At 39.7% G+C, this 20,876-nt stretch overlaps 1 protein-coding gene across 6 annotated transcripts in view; it reads right to left on the bottom strand.

The window, feature by feature from the left end:
- LOC140192102 (MFS-type transporter SLC18B1-like) overlaps positions 1-20,550 on the bottom strand; it is a 52,777-nt gene extending 32,227 nt beyond the window's left edge. For 2 of the 6 annotated variants that reach the window (XM_072249915.1, XM_072249920.1), the window contains exons 1-8: positions 19,413-19,582; positions 17,054-17,190; positions 14,714-14,809; positions 13,684-13,757; positions 10,457-10,548; positions 6,251-6,387; positions 3,911-4,006; positions 2,803-2,876 (exon numbers count right to left, since the gene is read on the bottom strand). In XM_072249915.1, coding sequence (XP_072106016.1) covers positions 2,803-2,876; positions 3,911-4,006; positions 6,251-6,387; positions 10,457-10,548; positions 13,684-13,757; positions 14,714-14,809; positions 17,054-17,190; positions 19,413-19,434 — 728 coding nt within the window. In that variant the 5' untranslated portion in view covers positions 19,435-19,582. The other 4 variants (XM_072249919.1, XM_072249917.1, XM_072249918.1 and 1 more) reach the window with 4 other exon arrangements.
- Positions 20,551-20,876: the final 326 nt, after the last annotated feature.

Raw genomic sequence — 20,876 nt, 5'->3', positions numbered from 1 at the left:
CAATTCCACTCTACTTCTCAGAGTAAAACAAAAGGTGTGTCTATTTTCATTAAACCTAATATATTTATTCAAGAGGATATTGAATCAGATTCTAATGGTAGATTTTTAATTGTTAAAGGAACAATCTGTAACAGAAAAGTTGTTTTGGTTAATTTGTATGGTCCTAACTTAGATGATCCTTCTTTTTTTAAAAAGTATTTGCTTTACTGCCTGATTTAAATGAATATATGCTCATAATGGGTGGGGATTTTAATTGCTGTTTAAATCCTATGATTGATAACAGCTCAACCAATCAGCGACTTCCAAATCGATCTGCGTCATTGATTAATCCTTTTTGATTGATTTTGGGTTGATTGATTTGTGGAGGTATGTTCATCCCGATAATAGAGAGTATTCTTTCTTCTCATGTTTATAAAAAATATTCGAGGATCGCTTATATTATAATCGATCCCCGCTTCTTGCCTAGTGTTAAAACTTGCGAATATGATGCTATTGCTATATCTGATCATGTGCCTCTGAGTTTATCTTTTGAATTTGATGATGTCATTTGATGATAAGAGTGATCGGCCAATTTGGGTAGACCTGGAACTGAAAGTTGTAAAACAGTTTTATTTAACCTCGTTTTGGGAACTGCTTTACCTATGCAATTAGCTAAAGTTGTTAATTTAAACCTATATCCTGTGATTAAGTATGCTTTACAAATTTGGCTCCAGTTCTGCAATTGTTTTTAAATCTTAAAAAATTCAAACTTTGTAGTTTAATTTACCGAAATTACTTTTTTTAAGCCCTCTTTGAGTGATCCAATTTTTTTACTTTGGAAAAATAAAGGTATTAATTCCTTTTTGGATTTATTTAAACAAGATAGATTGATGTCCTTTGAACAATTAATTGATAAATATTCTCTTTCATACCCACACTTTCTGCAAGTGAGATATTTTTTACAAAAATATTTAAGTAATTTCCCTTACACATTGGAGGCTGACCTGTTAGATACTATTATGAGTATGAATCCTTTGATTAAGGGTTCTATTGGAAGAATTTATCATTTATTATTACAATGGGATACGCGTCCTTTATCTAAGATTAAACAGGATTAGGAAAAGGAACTTAATTTGACTTTTATGACGGAGGATTGGATGCGGATATTGAAGTTGGTTAACGCTTCTTCAATTTGTGCTAGCCATTCATTGATTCAATTTAAAATTGTACATCGTTATCATTTGACAAAGGAGAGACTTTCTAAAATCTTTCCTAATGTTGATAGTCATTGTGATAGATGTAAAACTGAGGTAGCTACACTGACACATATGTTTTGGTCTTGTTCTATATTGGAACAGTTCTGGAAGTCGGTTTTCTCAACAATTTCTAAAGCACTTAAAATTAATTTACAACCTAATAAATTAACTGTGCTTTTTGGAATAGTTCCTCAAAATATTCATGGTATTTCTGTGTCTGACCAACATGTTATTGCATTTGTTACATTGATAGCTAGGAGGGCCATTTTGTTGAAGTGGAAGGATACATCAGCTCCCACTTTGTCACAATGGTTCTCTCAAGTGATGCTATGTCTTAGTTTGGAGAAAATTAGAAGTCCAACCTTTGAACCTTTACTTGATTTTGAGAAAAGATGGGGCTCATTTGCTCGTTATTATCATTTGAGTTAATTGATATAGTTTTTCCATGATCTAATTGTAAATTTTTTAGTATATTTTCTTTTCTTGCTGGCAGCTTGATGTTTATTTTTAGAAGCTTTTTGTATGAGGCATGGCTCCGGGGTTGAAAACCTAATGGGTTCTTTTTTTTCCTCTCAATTTTCTGCTCAGTAGGTTTTTTTTTGTTATCACAAAATTTTGTTTTCAATCTTTAAGATAATGTTTTTTTTGAGGCATTGTAAGTGTTGTTACTTCGATGTACTCATGTTATTTTTCCTATATTTACAATAAAAAGATTTGAAAAGAAAGAAAGAAAGAACAGTGGGAATTGACTGAGAGAGCCAGGTAGGTAATGAAGACTTGGTATGACGATGGAGGGTTGGGTGAGGGTGATCGGGACCTGTGGGATGGGGCTGATTCCATTCCGAGTCTTAGAGTCAGCAGTCATACATCATGGAAAATGGCCTTTCAACTGAGCTGCATCAACTACACATTTACACGAATCCTACCTGAATCCCTTATTTTGTTCTCCCCACATTCCCATCAGCACCCTCTAGGTCATACCACTCATGTAGACACCAGGGACAACTTACAAAGGACAACTAAGCAAACAACCTGGCCAACTTTGGGATGTGGGAGGAAATAAAAGCACATGAATGCAAGGCACATGTGCCACAGGAAAAACAGACAGCACCTGAGGTCAAGAATGAACTTGGGCCACTGGTGGTGTGAGATATGCTAAAAAGAACATGGCAGAATGTGGATTTAGTGAATATTAAATAAAAAAACATTAAAATTCCATGCAACAGGATGTTTTAGAACCAACATTTACACCTGGGAATTAATCCTCATTTATATAGGACTTTGATAATTAGTGCAGCATCATTAAGACCACTAATGTGGTCAAATACAATTACAGTACCTGACTTTAAATATAAAATTATAGTTATGTTAATTAATGTTTATAATTTCATTATAACTTTCTTTCACCTGGCCATTTACTGAAATATACAAATGATTATTAAATTACTTTTACAGATTGTTTAACACAGTTGGAAATACATCACAATCTCAATCACCAATACACAACCTCAATAACGAGATAAGAAAGAAGAGATGTTTGTAAACAAGTGTCTTATTAGTAACTTACCCAAAGAGAATAGTGCAGCAACCGGAAATAAACATACCAGTTACAAACATAAATTTTGCACCAATTTGCACAATCTGCGGGGAAGAAAAAAACAAATTAGCAAATCATTCAAATGGTCAATTAAACAAAGGCTTATCATCTTATGTTTAAATGATCAAGTACAGCCACAACATGAGCAGCTTTCAACCCATTGTTTCATGCTCAGGTTTTGTAAATTGCTAGTCCCCACATATAATTGTAATTGAATTCTAATTATAGTAGCCTCCATTTCAACCAGAAGTATAACCGTTAGTATATTCCTCAGCAATGCACAAAATTTTGGAATGACTCAGCAGATCAGACAGCATTTATGGAGGGAAATGGACAGTTGACATTCCTCACAATGGTTTAACAATTGCCAAGAGGCTACTTTAAAATTCAACTGAATTAAATCAATCAAGTTTCATAAACCTCTGGACTAGCAACTGCATCTTAACAGACAGCATTAGGTCATGTTTTTACTGCTTCAACTAGATTTTAGAGTGTCATATTATGATTCCCTCTTGTAAGATACATGGGTATTGCTTTTGTAAATTGTCAATTAAAGAATCTTGTACTCCATTTCCTTAGGTAGAAATGCTGTTTAGTCACTAGCATGTGCTCAAACACACATTAGCTTCTGAAACTAACACCAATGTAACAGAAAATGTATTGTCTGGGGTGTGTAGGAACAAGAAAAGGCTATATGTAGAGTAATGTTTATAGGCAGCACTGACTTCCACTTCCTAGACCAATAACTGTCATGAGATAGGAAGATTTTTGGTTTATTGTTGTATTGTCTAAAATGTAGTTACACTGCTTTCTTATAGAAATAACATGAAATAAAGCAAATTTGCAGGGAAATAAGACATAATAATGTCTTATTTTCTACACCAGACTAAAATGTAATTATAGCCCTGGACAGATTTTATACGACAACAAATAATGGCTGATGTTTCCTAACTGCATAAACATTGTAAAAGAGTATCACTGTTCTAACACTCAAACAATCAAGACTGCAGAAAAGCTAGCTGCAAACCATAAAATCCCAGTGCACATCAATTTACCAGAATAAAAATATTATACTTACATATTTTCCCATTATCAGTGAAAATATTAAATTGAATAAAGAAAAGCAACCAAATATCATTCCAACAATACTGGCACTAACTCCTTTAATTTCTGCCTGCAAAGAGAGGTAAGAATAAATTTATGATGCGTGATTAATAAACTGCTGGTTGCGAACGTGCATTTGCAATCTAACTGTAAGTCTTCCCCACCCCTATCCATCTACAATGACACTCATTATTGTACCCAATACTTGATCAGTAAGTCGATGAGATACATCTCACCATAAACTAAGCTTTCTGCATCACCTCTAAATCAGATTCATGCCTGATCTCCATTCTCAGAAGTTCCTCCAGGGAGATCTTAGAATCTGGTTTTTAACTATAACCATATCAATTTAAAATGGCCTGAGCCAAATGATGCATAACATGTGCATTTGTTTCACTCCCAAGAGGAACTTTCAATCCCATATTTCACCTACAAAAAAAATTCCTACATAACATTGCCTATCTCAGCCCAGCTTTACCTCATCTACCACTCAAAACCTTAGTCTTGCACATCATCTCCACGTTCCAATGCCCTGCCAACCACCCTCCAAATCACTAACTGCCTGTTACGCCGCTGGCATGTAGGGCTGCAAAGAAGGTCCGCTGGCAGTGTTCAGGACTTCCTCCATCACGTCAGTAGCTTCCCCTTGGTTTTCACTACTGTCAGTCATGCAAGTCCCGGGTGGATCCTCCAGAATACAGTCACACTCAGATATAAGGATTCTTCATTGCTGTTTCCATGACAATTTTGTTTTACCAGTCAGATGTGTTAGCCCTGATCTGAAGCCCTGAACCTGGAAGACCAGTGGACTATTCTTAGTCTGTCCTCTACCCTTTGACCTGTTTGGCATGGGTGACCCCACCAAGAGACAAAGGATAAAGCCCTGACTCCAGCCAACGTAGCTCTCCGGGTCATTGAGGCACTCAGGCCTCTAAACTGCAACTGGGTTGTGGTCCTCTTAGAGGTCCAAACCTCTAGGACGTCTAAACCTTCTGCCTGTGTACATTAACTTATCAAAACCCCTGGCCTTGCTAAAGACTACACAGCATCCCTGGCCTTGCTGACTAAACAAGACCCCACAGTCTTATATTCATGCCATTGACTGCTCCACTTTCATGATCATTCCTAAAATCCAACTCTGACCAAACTTATTATGTGTTGCATTTCCACCACTCTTCCCGTTTTTTGTGTTAGTGAATTGCTTGTGCGATTCTTCTACGTAAGTGAGCAAGATTAGGTAACCTATGGGATTACTGATAAACACAAATTAAACAGATAAGAACAATCTTCCTGAAATGGCTGGAGGAACAGAATAGTGGGAACAGGGCATAGATAGGATGGACAGTCAAAACTCTTCTTTTCCCTGGTTGAGGGAAAATAAGCAAGGCATAGGTTAAGAGGGAGGTATTTTAAAGAGGATCTAGGGCAAGTTTTTTTAAAAATAAAACAGAGTAATTGATATCTGGAATGTTCTGGTGGAGGAGCTGACTGAATCAGATAGAATTTTTTTTAATGTTTAAGAGGTACTTAGAAAAACACTTATATAGACAGGGCAATGAAGGGTACAGTCCTGCTGTAGGGAAATGGGATTAGTGTAGATGACCTGAAGGGATAATGTGGGCACGATGAGCCAAAGGGCCTACTTCTGGCCTGTATAACTAGGGGTCTGTATCCATGATAGAGCACAACAAAGGTTCACCAGAACAATTTCTAAAATTGGGGCAAGTTTGTTTATTAAGCAGCCTGGACCCATGCCCTCCAGAATTTAGGAGAATGAGAGATAATCTCATTAAAACATTAAATTCTTAAAGAGCTTGACAGGGGAGATGTGGAGATGATCAATAGTTCAGGACAAAGGATAGCAAATCTCGGAAGGTTTTTAACCAAGGACACTCTTTTGCTGACTACTTTCAAGACCAAGGTTGATTTATAGTTACTAAAGGAAACAAGAGATATGGAGTTAGTACAGATAAGTGGTGCTGAAGTAATGATCAGGCAAAATCTTTTCAAAACGGTGGAGCAGTCTCAAGGGAATGAATGGCCTGTTCCCCTTTCTTATGTCCTTATGACACAAAATGATGCAGAAATGGTCATTATTATACTTTGGTCAAGAGAAAAAAATCTACTGCATTCTGCTCATGAATTTCCATGTAATGTTTTTCACATCAATAGTTATTAAACCATTCACCGTAAAGTCTATCGAGTCTATTGACTGAGCGCTGTTTGTTAAACTCACCCCGAGATCAAACTTTCTAAAGATTCATGAATAGTTTTCACAAATGTTTCTTAAAATTACTATCTAAATGCTAATTACCTCTTTTGGAAAGAAAGGTCCTAGAATCGAATAACAAACCATGGAGCTGAAATTTATTGATGCTGTAGATACCAGTGTGAAAATCTGAGATTTTGTCCATTTCGTTGATTCTTCCCTTGAATTCTCATCTTGATCACCTGTTACGAAGATAAAGTAAGAGATTAATGTCAATTTGCACAAGCTGCACTAGATTATTGGAGATATAGGCTTCATTTACTGAAGGCAATGGTGACAAAGAATCCTTAAGAAAGTGTAACGAAGATCAGCAAACTGTTAAGGATTGACTTGAGACACAAGAGACCATGTATGCTAGAATATGCAGCAAAAATAAAACTGCTAAAGGAACTCAGCAGGTCATGTTGTATCTTTGAAGGCAAAGTGTGGTTAGGATCTGCATCAGGACTGACTGGTATTGTACTAAGTAGGAATCAAGAAGGCATTCAGCTCATGGTCAACCAACGTTACCTAAAACTTGACCAAAATTTCATCCCAACAGGAACCACGAGTATTTTTACAGAAATATATAGAACACATTGAAATATAGATACAAAAGAAGTTATTCTCAAACAAGACTAAACCAAATAAACTACTTACTCAACCCCTTCCTCCAGGGTGTTTCTGTGGTATGACTTTTCAGATCAGAATATATGTACGGTATTCACTAGAGCAGGGGTGGTTTTCTGGCTTTTAGAGGTGTAGTTGTTTTGGATGAACATCACTTTCTATATGCAAGCCATTCTTTAAATCATTTCCCATGTGGGTTAATTTTGATTCAATTTGAAGCACACAGTGGAAAGATATTCAGCTCCATCCTCTCTTTACTTGCCCTTGAAACAGCAATTTCTGTGAGACTTAGGTTTTTGTTAATATTGGTAAACGTTTAGTAGATATTTTTGAAGGCAGTATTATGTTTATTGTTTATAGTTACTAAGATTTTGTTGCACAACAAATTTACTCTTAGTTATGGAGTTCTACACTTGCCACCTCTTGTATGCCCCATTAATTTAAATAATTCCGGAAAATGAATTAAGCTATAAAATAAAACAGAACAGTTTAGAAATTAACCTTTAACTTTTAAGAGATACAGGGGGTCCCTGTTAACATGACTGCTGTAGCAGTGGGATTTCTGGTTCAGAACTTGTTGTGGATCCAAACAAGACATTACAGTACCACTGCAATATTAACAACTTTCTGATCATGTGAAAAAGCGTCCATGTGTCCTGTCAGGACAAATCCAATCTGTCTACTCGGCACTGACTACATCTCAATCTTCAGCAGTGTGGAGGAGGGCATTGCTGGAGGGTTTGGTGATGAGTAATCTTGCTCAGAATCTTTCAATCAAATTTAACACCCTCCTTATTGTAAACAATGAACTATGGTTTGGAGATCAATAATGCTCAATCCAGGATACGTAGCTGTGGCCTACCGTCACGTTTTCACTGCTCGGAGCTTCACAAACACACGATAATTCAGAACCAGCCGTTGGAACAGGTCAGAAGATCAGTTCAATGGAAGAGAATGGGAAGACCACAACCAACACTCACATGAAAATTGCAGAAGCACAGGGAACCAGACAACAGGGCTCTCTGCTGCCACTCAGTTCAATTCTGACCTGCACTTTTATCCGTGTGGGGCTTGCATTTTTTCCAGATTTAACTCCAGAGTTTGGAGTTAAATCCCGATGTTATTTGTAAGGAGTCTGTGTACGTCCTCCCCGTGGGATGGGTGGGTTTTCTCTGGCTGCTTCGGTTTTTTCCCCACAGTCCAAAAACAGACTGGCCAATAGCTTCAATGGTCACTGTAAATCCCCCGTGGTTAGGCTAGGGTTAAATCGGGCTTGTGGGGCGACACGTCTCAAAGGGCCGATTGCACGCCGCATCGCTATCTAAATAAACAAATAAAGCGGGTTTCCCTAGACTAGAGAGTTCATGTTTCCTACCACATCCCTAAGACTTGGTTGTATTCTCAATCGCTAATGCAAATCACAATCAGCGCAGATGGGAGAGGCTGGTGTGCAGGTATCAGAGAGCTGGCGTGGACTCGATGGACGCAACAGCCCGCTGCTGAAGCAGCAACCATTCGGCTGGAGGATTTCACAGGATCAAACAGCATCCGTAGGAGGAAAGGAACTGTCGACGTTTCAGACGGAGACCCTGCATTAGGGAACCCCGGGAAACCCACAAGGTCACAGGGACGAAGTACAAATTCCACACGGACGGTCGTTCAGGGCGGGATTGAACACAAATCCCGAGAATTCCTTCTGCGTGGTGCGGAAATAACACCGGGTAAAAGGAAGAGAGCGGGTAGGATAGACAGCAGGCAAATTGAGAAGTCAGCAGCGGCAGAAGCCGGAGACAAAGTTACCGCTGTCCACTGGGGTTGCCATGGTGGTAGAAGGGACGAGCAGCGGGGGTTTCACAGACTCTCTCTGCGAGGGCCGTTGCCGTACAGTACAATCCCGCGACGACCCAGCCGCGCAGCTCTACTTCACCGCAGAAACAACTCGCCTAGTGAGGATGTGGAACCCAGCCGTTTCATTTGGCTTCCTTTGGTCACCACCCCTCCCCAAAACAACCTATCGTAAGGTGCAGAAGAACCGGAAGCACTCTGACATAATTCCACAAATAAAAGCCGTGAGCTCAAAGACGGATTCCCAAAGCTCTGTTCGTAAACTTCTTGTGTTTCCACACTGTGAAAGTTGTTTAAACTTCCCAATGAGCATGATTTCAAAACTAGATACACCAGGCTGTGGCGGGCAATACACGAGAAAATCTGCAAATGCTGGAAATCCAAAGCAAAATGCTGAACGTGGAGTTCGCACCTCTCCATAAACTGTTTGTTTTTCTGCCATCAGGCAAACGTTACAGGAGCATCAAAACTAAAACCACAAGGCTACTAAACAGCTTCCTCCCACAGACAGTCAGACTGCTAAATAGCTGCTCTACCTGACTCTGCTTTGGACAATTTTAACTTGCAATGGACACTTATAACTTGATTTTAACTGACATGTGGCTGTTGTGTTTTACTATTTATGTTTATTATTTAGTGTTGTGTTTGTTATGTTATAATTGCACTGCTCCTGGGGAACGCTGTCTCATTCTGCCCTGCAGAGCAGATGTACGGTTAGAATGACAAAAAAGTTTTTTGAATCTTTGAATCTTAAATGTATTAACTTATTGTTTTGGATGACCTTTCACCAGTTTGATGCTTATCAGTGAAAATCCTCAGTTTTCATCACCACTGATTAAAGAAGCCCTTCTGCACAGTCATTCACAGGAGCGAGAGAGGCACAGAATTTTTTTTTTTGGAGGAGATATTCCTAGAATACGTTGCTACCCTTTGATCAGGAGAATTGGAACTATTGAGAAAGCCAGATGGAGCATGATTCCCCCACCGGCTGCCCGCCTGGTTGTGTTTACTTAACCTTTTACTCATTCCATCTCCAGCCTTTTCTTGCTAACAGTCCGATCCCCACAATCCAGAAGTAACAGGCAACGTGATCAATCAGTTTGAAGAGTTCTGAAGGAAAACAATGGAATATTGAAAAACTGGAATATGATTTACATTTCAATCTTTGCACAAGAAGCAAAATAGCAGCTAAGTAGGGGTGCACCAAAAGGATTAAATGAAAAACTGAAACAGCTCAAAACAAGCCTAAAATGGGAAATAAGTATGATTTGCAAGATCACATACCTTTTAAAAACTGAATTGATTTTATTTTTTACATCCTTCACGTACATGAGTAAAAATCTTTATATTACATCTCCATCTAAATGTGCAATCTTAGTAATTCATAATAATTTATAACAAATAGAACAGTCAATGTAACATAAAAATACCCTCAAATCAGCATGAATTAATCAGTCTGATGGGCTGGTGGAAGAAGCTGTTGGTCCTGGCTTTTCTGCTGCAGTAACGTTTCCCGGATGGTAGCAGCTGGAATTGATTGTGGTAAAAGAGGAAATCAGATCCAATTCTTAGCATTTTCCAGCACAAGAGAGGTTGTTTAGTAATATTTATGTCCTAATACTCTATTAAAAACTTACTTGCACCTGATTGAGCTGGGCTGAACATTCACATCAGGTTTTAAAGCAAAAACAGTTGTAAAAAAGCTCATATTCATGACTTTATCATGGGACCAGGAAGGCACATTCTGTGGGAGAAGCAGTGACTGGAACTTCTGGTTTCACTCAAGCTTGCACTGACCGATGATTATGAGGCGATGAAGGGTCTCAGTCTGGAATGTCGACACTATTCCTCTCCGTTGATGCTGCCTGACCTGCTGAGTTCCTCCAGGACTTTAGACAGAAGACATAGGAGTGGAATTAGGTTATTTTTGCAAATTGAGTTGCTCCACCATTCCATCATGTCTGATTAATTATCCATCTCACCCCCACTCTCCTACCTTCTCCCTGTAATCTTTGACACTGTTTCTAATTAAAAACCTATCAATCTCGATCTTAGGTACACCCATTGACCTGACCACCACGGCCAGCTGTGGCATTGAATTCCACAGATGCATCAGTCACCCACTGGCAAGAGAAAGTCCTCCTCATCTCCGTTCTAAGGGGACAAATTGTACAAATCTTACAAGAAACACTGACAACAGGAATTAAGAGGGCTTCTAAGTGAATTTGTAGTTTGTAGAATCAGTTCAGAGTAGTGGTGATGAAGCTATTCATGCTGTTTTCAGAGACTGATGATTGAAAGATAATTTTGGTCCCTGCTAGCCTACAAAGTACCCAGGACATCTTTAGGGAGTGGTGTCTCAGAAAGGCTGCGTCCATTATTAAGGACCTCCAGCACCCAGGGCATGCCTTTTTCTCACTGTTACCATCAAGTAGGAGATACAGAAGCCTGAAGGCACACACTCAGTGATTCAGGAACAGCTTCTTCCCCTCTGCCATCCAATTCCTGAATGGACTTTGATGCTTTGGACACTACCTCACTTTTTAAAAAAATATACAGTATTTCTGTTTTTGCACATTTAAAAATAATGTATTCAATATATGTAATTGATTTACTTGTTTATTATTGTTTTATTTTGTTTATTATTATTTTTTTCTCTCTCTGCTAGATTATGTATTGCATTTAACTGCTGCTGCTAAGTTAACAAATTTCACGTCACATACCGGTGATAATAAACTTGATTCTGATTCTGAAACCTGGTTGTGTGGGACCCAAGGCTCCTGCCTGATGGTAACAGAAAGAAGAGGGCCTGGCCTGGATGGTGGGGGACTTTATGATAGATACTGCTTTCTTGCACTGACTTTGGAATGACGCTGATGGTATTGAATGACCTTGGAGTTGAACAGGTGCTCCTAGGTTTATCGCCAGTCAGTGCTGACAGGAGGAGCATGCCCAGAATCCAGTGCCAACCAGAGACCCAGGATGCTGTTGAAGGGAGATGAAACAGCTGTGGCCATCCTGGGAGTGGAGTGGAGTGAGGTGAGGATTGGTGGTGAGGTCTATCAGTAACGAGGACCTCAGTGGTCAGTGACCTTGAGATGTGAAAAGGTGATGACTGAACAAGCTCAGGAGAGAAAATGGTGACTCTAGGGACAGGGTATGGGTCAGATCCTGGGAGATGAGACTTTGTGGCCAGGGATCATGGTGGAAGTCAAGATGGTAGTGGGACTCAGAAGGCTGATCAGAAATTGAAGGGGTGACTGGAATTCAGAGGTGAGAGGTGTTCATTAGAACCATGGGAATTGTTGAGAGCCAGGTAGGTAATGAAGACTTGGTATGACGATGGAGGGTTGGGTGAGGGTGATCGGGACCTGCAGGATGGGGCTGATTCCATTCCGAGTCTTAGAGTCAGCAGTCACACATCACGGAAACTGGCCTTTCAAATGAGCTGCATCAACTACACATTTACACTAATCCTACCTTAATCCCTTATCTTGCTCTCCCCACATTCCCATCAGCACCCTCTAGGTCATACCACTCATGTAGACACCAGGGACAAATTACAAAGAACAACTAAGCAAACAACCTGGCCATCTTTGGGATGTGGGAGGAAATAAGAGCATATGAATGCAAGGCACATGTGCCACAGGAAAAACAGACAGCACCTGAGGTCAGGAATGAACTTGGGCCACGGGTGTTGTGAGATATGCTAAGTGGAACATGGCAGAATGTGGATTCAGTGAATATTAAATAAAAAACCATTAAAGTTCCATGCAACAGGATGTTTTAGAACCAACATTTACACCTGGGAATTAATCTTCATTTATTTAGGACTTTGATATTTAGTGCAGCATCATTAAGACCACTAATGTGGTCAAATACAATTACAGTACCTGACTTTAAATATAAAATTATAGTTAAATACTTTATACTTTATTGTCGCCAAACAATTGGTACTAGAATGTACAATCATCACAGCGATATTTGATTCTGTGCTTCCCACTCCCTGGATTACAAATATTAAATATTAAAAATAGTAAAAATTAGTAAATATTAAATATTTAAATTATAAATCATAAATAGAAAATAGAAAAATAGAAAGTAAGGTAGTGCAAAAAAAACCAGAGGCAGGTCCGGATACTTGGAGGGTACGGCCCAGATCCGGGTCAGGATCTGTTCAGCAGTCTTATCACAGTTGGAAAGAAGCTGCTCCCAAATCTGGCCGTACGAGTCTTCAAGCTTCTGAGCCAGGCTGTAAAAATAGGGGACACGCTCTCCTCTACAATCACTCTGAGCCCCGGTGCCCCACAAGGCTGTGTACTCAGCCCCCTGCTGTACTCACTGTACACCCATGATTGTGTAGCCAAGTTTCCATCAAACTCAATATACAAGTTTGCTGATGACACAACAATTGTCGGCCGTATCTCAGGTAATGATGAGTTTGAGTACGGAGAGGAAATTAAGAACCTGGTGGCATGGTGCGAAGACAATAACCTATCCCTCGACATCAGCAAGACGAAGGAATTGGTTGTTGACTTCAGAAGGAGTAGTGGACCGCACGACCCAATTTATGTCAGTGCTGCGCAAGTGGAACAGGTCAAAAGCTTTAAGTTCCTCGGGGTCAATATCACAAATGACCTGAATTGGTCCATCCAAGCAGAGTTCACTGCCAAGAAGGCCCACCAGCGCCTTTACTTCCTGAGAAAACTAAAGAAATTTGGCCTGTTCCCTAAAACCCTCACTAATTTTTATAGATGCACTGTAGAAAGCATTCTTCTAGGGTGCATCACAACCTGGTATGGAAGTTGTGAGCTCCTGAGTTATGTTAATTAATGTTTATAATTTCATTATAACTTTCTTTCACCTGGCCATTTACTGAAATATACAAATGATTATTAGATTACTTTTACAGATTGTTTAACACAGCTGGAAATACATCACAATCTCAATCACCAATACACAACCTCAACAACGAGATAAGAAAGAAAAGATGTTTCTAAACAAGTGTCTTATTAGTAACTTACCCAAAGAGAATAGTGCAGCAACCGGAAATAAACATACCAGTTACAAACATAAATTTTGCACCAATTTGCAAAATCTGCGGGGAAGAAAAAAAAACAAGTGAGCAAATCATTCAAATGGTCAATTGAATAAAGGCTTATCATCTTACTTTTAAATGAACAAGTACAGCCACAACATGAGCAGCTTTCAACCCATTGTTTAATGCTCAGGTTTTGTAAATTTGCTAGTCCCCACATACAATTGTAATTGAATTATAATTACAGTAGCCTCCATTTCAACCAGAATTATACCTATTAGTATATTCCTCAGCAATGCACAAAACTTTGGAATGACTCAGCAGATCAGACAGCATTTATGGAGGGAAATGGACAGTTGACATTCCTGAAGCTCTGGACTAGCAACTGCATCTTAACAGACAGCATTAGGTCACATTTTTACTGCTTCAACTAGATTCTAGATTGTCATACTATGATTCCCACTTGTAAGGTACATGGGTAAATTATCAATTAAAGAACCTTGCACTCCATTTCCTTAGGTAGAAATGATGTTTAGTCACTAGCATGTGCTCAAACACACATTAGCTTCTGAAACTAACACCAATGTAACAGAAAATGTATTGTCTGGGGTGTATAGGAACAAGAAAAGGCTATATGTAGAGTAATGTTTATAGGCAGCACTGACTTCCACTTCCTAGATCAGTAACTGTCATGAGATAGGGAGATTTTTGGTTTATTGTTGTATTGTCTAAAATGTAGTCACACTGCTTCCTTATAGAAATAACATGAAATAAAGCAAATTTGCAGGGAAATAAGACATAATAATGTCTTATTTTCTACACCAGACTAAAATGTAATTATAGCCCTGGACAGATTTTATACGACAACAAATAATGGCTGATGTTTCCTAACTGCATAAACATTGTAAGAGTATCACTGTTCTAACACTCTAACAACCAAGACTGCAGAAAAGTTAGCTGCAAACCATAAAATCCCAGTGCATATGAATTTACCAGAATAAAAATATTATACTTACATATCTTCCCATTATCAATGAAAATATTAAATTGAATAAAGAAAAGCAACCAAATATCATTCCAACAATACTGGCACTGACTCCTTTATTTCCTGCCTGCAAAGAGAGGAAAGAATAAATTTATGATGCGTGATTAATAAACTACTGGTTGCGAACGTGCATTTGCAATCTGATTGTAAATCTTCTCACCCCTATCCATCTACAATGACACTCATTATTGTACCCAATATTTGATCAGTAGGTCGATGAGATACATCTCACCATAAACTAAGCTTTCTGCATCACCTCTAAATCAAGATTCATGCCTGATCTCCATTCTCAGAAGTTCCTCCAAGGAGATCTTAGAATCTGATTTTTAACTATAACCATATCAATTTAAAATGGCCTGAGCCAAATGATGCATAACATGTGCATTTGTTTCACTCCCAAGAGGAACTTTCAATCCCATATTTCACCTACAAAAAAAATTCCTACATAACATTGCCTATCTCAGCCCAGCTTTACCTCATCTACCACTCAAAACCTTAGTCTTGCACGTCATCTCCACGTTCCAATGCTCTGCCAACCACCCTCCAAATCACTAACTGCCTGTTATGCCGCTGGCATGTAGGGCTGCAAAGAAGGTCCGCTGGCAGTGTTCAGGACTTCCTCCATCACGTCAGTAGCTTCCCCTTGGTTTTCACTACTGTCAGTCATGCAAGTCCCGGGTGGATCCTCCAGAATACAGTCACACTCAGATATAAGGATTCTTCATTGCTGTTTCCATGACAATTTTGTTTTACCAGTCAGATGTGTTAGCCCTGATCTGAAGCCCTGAACCTGGAAGACCAGTGGACTATTCTTAGTCTGTCCTCTACCCTTTGACCTGTTTGGCATGGGTGACCCCACCAAGAGACAAAGGATAAAGCCCTGACTCCAGCCAACGTAGCTCTCCGGGTCATTGAGGCACTCAGGCCTCTAAACTGCAACTGGGTTGTGGTCCTCTTAGAGGTCCAAACCTCTAGGACGTCTAAACCTTCTGCCTGTGTACATTAACTTATCAAAACCCCTGGCTTTGCTAAAGACTACACAGCATCCCTGGCCTTGCTGACTAAACAAGACCCCACAGTCTTATATTCATGCCATTGACTGCTCCACTTTCATGATCATTCCTAAAATCCAACTCTGACCAAACTTATTATGTGTTGCATTTCCACCACTCTTCCCGTTTTTTGTGTTAGTGAATTGCTTGTGCGATTCTTCTACGTAAGTGAGCAAGATTAGGTAACCTATGGGATTACTGATAAACACAAATTAAACAGATAAGAACAATCTTCCTGAAATGGCTGGAGGAACAGAATAGTGGGAACAGGGCATAGATAGGATGGACAGTCAAAACTCTTCTTTTCCCTGGTTGAGGGAAAATAAGCAAGGCATAGGTTAAGAGGAAGGTATTTTAAAGAGGATCTAGGGCAAGTTTTTTTAAAAATAAAACAGAGTAATTGATATCTGGAATGTTCTGGTGGAGGAGCTGACTGAATCAGATAGAATTTTTTTTAATGTTTAAGAGGTACTTAGAAAAACACTTATATAGACAGGGCAATGAAGGGTACAGTCCTGCTGTAGGGAAATGGGATTAGTGTAGATGACCTGAAGGGATAATGTGGGCACGATGAGCCAAAGGGCCTACTTCTGGCCTGTATAACTAGGGGTCTGTATCCATGATAGAGCACAACAAAGGTTCACCAGAACAATTTCTAAAATTGGGGCAAGTTTGTTTATTAAGCAGCCTGGACCCATGCCCTCCAGAATTTAGGAGAATGAGAGATAATCTCATTAAAACATTAAATTCTTAAAGAGCTTGACAGGGGAGATGTGGAGATGATCAATAGTTCAGGACAAAGGATAGCAAATCTCGGAAGGTTTTTAACCAAGGACACTCTTTTGCTGACTACTTTCAAGACCAAGGTTGATTTATAGTTACTAAAGGAAACAAGAGATATGGAGTTGGTACAGATAAGTGGTGCTGAAGTAATGATCAGGCAAAATCTTTTCAAAACGGTGGAGCAGTCTCAAGGGAATGAATGGCCTGTTCCCCTTTCTTATGTCCTTATGACACAAAATGATGCAGAAATGGTCATTATTATACTTTGGTCAAGAGAAAAAAATCTACTGCATTCTGCTCATGAATTTCCATGTAATGTTTTTCACATCAATAGTTATTAAACCATTCACCGTAAAGTCTATCGAGTCTATTGACTGAGCGCTGTTTGTTAAACTCACCCCGAGATCAAACTTTCTAAAGATTCATGAATAGTTTTCACAAATGTTTCTTAAAATTACTATCTAAATGCTAATTACCTCTTTTGGAAAGAAAGGTCCTAGAATCGAATAACAAACCATGGAGCTGAAATTTATTGATGCTGTAGATACCAGTGTGAAAATCTGAGATTTTGTCCATTTCGTTGATTCTTCCCTTGAATTCTCATCTTGATCACCTGTTACGAAGATAAAGTAAGAGATTAATGTCAATTTGCACAAGCTGCACTAGATTATTGGAGATATAGGCTTCATTTACTGAAGGCAATGGTGACAAAGAATCCTTAAGAAAGTGTAACGAAGATCAGCAAACTGTTAAGGATTGACTTGAGACACAAGAGACCATGTATGCTAGAATATGCAGCAAAAATAAAACTGCTAAAGGAACTCAGCAGGTCATGTTGTATCTTTGAAGGCAAAGTGTGGTTAGGATCTGCATCAGGACTGACTGGTATTGTACTAAGTAGGAATCAAGAAGGCATTCAGCTCATGGTCAACCAACGTTACCTAAAACTTGACCAAAATTTCATCCCAACAGGAACCACGAGTATTTTTACAGAAATATATAGAACACATTGAAATATAGATACAAAAGAAGTTATTCTCAAACAAGACTAAACCAAATAAACTACTTACTCAACCCCTTCCTCCAGGGTGTTTCTGTGGTATGACTTTTCAGATCAGAATATATGTACGGTATTCACTAGAGCAGGGGTGGTTTTCTGGCTTTTAGAGGTGCAGTTGTTTTGGATGAACATCACTTTCTATATGCAAGCCATTCTTTAAATCATTTCCCATGTGGGTTAATTTTGATTCAATTTGAAGCACACAGTGGAAAGATATTCAGCTCCATCCTCTCTTTACTTGCCCTTGAAACAGCAATTTCTGTGAGACTTAGGTTTTTGTTAATATTGGTAAACGTTTAGTAGATATTTTTGAAGGCAGTATTATGTTTATTGTTTATAGTTACTAAGATTTTGTTGCACAACAAATTTACTCTTAGTTATGGAGTTCTACACTTGCCACCTCTTGTATGCCCCATTAATTTAAATAATTCCGGAAAATGAATTAAGCTATAAAATAAAACAGAACAGTTTAGAAATTAACCTTTAACTTTTAAGAGATACAGGGGGTCCCTGTTAACATGACTGCTGTAGCAGTGGGATTTCTGGTTCAGAACTTGTTGTGGATCCAAACAAGACATTACAGTACCACTGCAATATTAACAACTTTCTGATCATGTGAAAAAGCGTCCATGTGTCCTGTCAGGACAAATCCAATCTGTCTACTCGGCACTGACTACATCTCAATCTTCAGCAGTGTGGAGGAGGGCATTGCTGGAGGGTTTGGTGATGAGTAATCTTGCTCAGAATCTTTCAATCAAATTTAACACCCTCCTTATTGTAAACAATGAACTATGGTTTGGAGATCAATAATGCTCAATCCAGGATACGTAGCTGTGGCCTACCGTCACGTTTTCACTGCTCGGAGCTTCACAAACACACGATAATTCAGAACCAGCCGTTGGAACAGGTCAGAAGATCAGTTCAATGGAAGAGAATGGGAAGACCACAACCAACACTCACATGAAAATTGCAGAAGCACAGGGAACCGGACAACAGGATTCTCTGCTGTCACTCAGTTCCAGAGTTCAATTCTGACCTGCACTTTTATCTATGTGGGTCTCGCACTTTTCCCAGATTTAACTCCAGAGTTTAAATCCAGATGTTAATTGTAAGGAGTCTGTGTACGTCCACCCCGTGGGATGGGTGAGTTTTCTTTGGCTGCTTCGGTTTTTTCCCCACAGTCCAAAAACAGACTGGCCAGTAGCTTCAATGGTCACTGTAAATCCCCCGTGGTTAGGCTAGGGTTAAATCGGGCTTGCTGGGCGACACGTCTCAAAGGGCCGATTGCACGCCGCATCGCTATCTAAATAAACAAATAAAGTGGGTTTCCCTAGACTAGAGAGTTCATGTTTCCTACCACATCCCTAAGACTTGGTTGTATTCTCAATCGCTAATGCAAATCACAATCAGCGCAGATGGGAGAGGCTGGTGTGCAGGTATCAGAGAGCTGGCGTGGACTCGATGGACGCAACAGCCCGCTGCTGAAGCAGCAACCATTCGGCTGGAGGATTTCACAGGATCAAACAGCATCCGTAGGAGGAAAGGAACTGTCGACGTTTCAGATGGAGACCCTGCATCAGGGAACCCCAGGAAACCCACAAGGACGAAGTACAAACTCCACACGGACAGTCGTTCAGGGTGGGATTGAACACAAATCCCGAGAATTCCTTCTGCGTGGTGCGGAAATAACACCGGGTAAAAGGAAGAGAGCGGGATAGGATAGACAGCAGGCAAATTGAGAAGTCAGCAGCGGCAGAAGCCGGAGACAAAGTTACCGCTGTCCACTGGGGTTGCCATGTTGGTGAATGGTGGTAGAAGGGACGAGCAGCGGGGGTTTCACAGACTCTCTCTGCGAGGGCCGTTGCCGTACAGTACAATCCCGCGACGACCCAGCCGCGCCGCTCTACTTCACCGCAGAAACAACTCGCCTAGTGAGGATGTGGAACCCAGCCGTTTCATTTGGCTTCCTTTGGTCACCACCCCTCCCCAAAACAACCTATCGTAAGGTGCAGAAGAACCGGAAGCACTCTGACATAATTCCACAAATAAAAGCCGGGAGCCAAAGACGGATTCCCAAAGCTGTGTTCGTAAACTTCCTGTGTTTCCACACTGTGAAAGTTGCTTAAACTTCCCAATGAGCATGATTTCAAAACTAGATACATCAGGCTGTGGCGGGCAATACACGAGAAAATCTGCAAATGCTGGAAATCCAAAGCAAAATGCTGAACGTGGAGTAGTAACATTGTTTTGGACGACCTTTCACCAGTTTAACACTGATCAGTGAAAATCCTCAGTTTTCATCACCACTGATTAAAGAAGCCCTTCTGCACAGTCATTCACAGGAGCGAGAGAGGCACAGAATTTTTTTTTTGGAGGAGATATTCCTAGAATACGTTGCTACCCTTTGATCAGGAGAATTGGAACTATTGAGAAAGCCAGATGGAGCATGATTGCCCCACCGGCTGCCCGCCTGGTTGTGTTTACTTAACCTTTTACTCATTCCATCTCCAGCCTTTTCTTGCTAACAGTCCGATCCCCACAATCCAGAAGTAACAGGCAACGTGATCAATCAGTTTGAAGAGTTCTGAAGGAAAACAATGGAATATTGAAAAACTGGAATATGATTTACATTTCAATCTTTGCACAAGAAGCAAAATAGCAGCTAAGTAGGGGTGCACCAAAAGGATTAAATGAAAAACTGAAACAGCTCAAAACAAGCCTAAAATGGGAAATAAGTATGATTTGCAAGATCACATACCTTTTAAAAACTGAATTGATTTTATTTTTTACATCCTTCACATACATGAGGAGTAAAAATCTTCATATTACATCTCCATCTAAATGTGCAATCTTAGTAATTTATAATATATAGAACAGTCAATGTAACATAGAAATACCCTCAAATCAGCATGAATTAATCAGTCTGATGGGCTGGTGGAAGAAGCTGTTGGTCCTGGCTTTTCTGCTGCAGTAATGTTTCCTGGATGGTAGCAGCTGGAATTGATTGTGGTAAAAAAGGAAATCAGATCCAATTCTTAGCATTTTCCAGCACAAGAGAGGTTGTTTAGTAATAGTTATCTCCTAATACTCTATTAAAAACTTACTTGCACCTGATTGAGCTGGGCTGAACATTCACATCAGGTTTTAAAGCAAAAACAGTTGTAAAAAAGCTCATATTCACGACTTTATCATGGGACCAGGAAGGCACATTCTGTGGGAGAAGCAGTGACTGGAACTTC

This window comes from Mobula birostris, chromosome 2 (assembly GCF_030028105.1).
Source record: "Mobula birostris isolate sMobBir1 chromosome 2, sMobBir1.hap1, whole genome shotgun sequence".
In the NCBI taxonomy this organism is placed as follows: domain Eukaryota; kingdom Metazoa; phylum Chordata; class Chondrichthyes; order Myliobatiformes; family Myliobatidae; genus Mobula; species Mobula birostris.
This window is presented reverse-complemented; position numbering and strand designations above follow the sequence as displayed.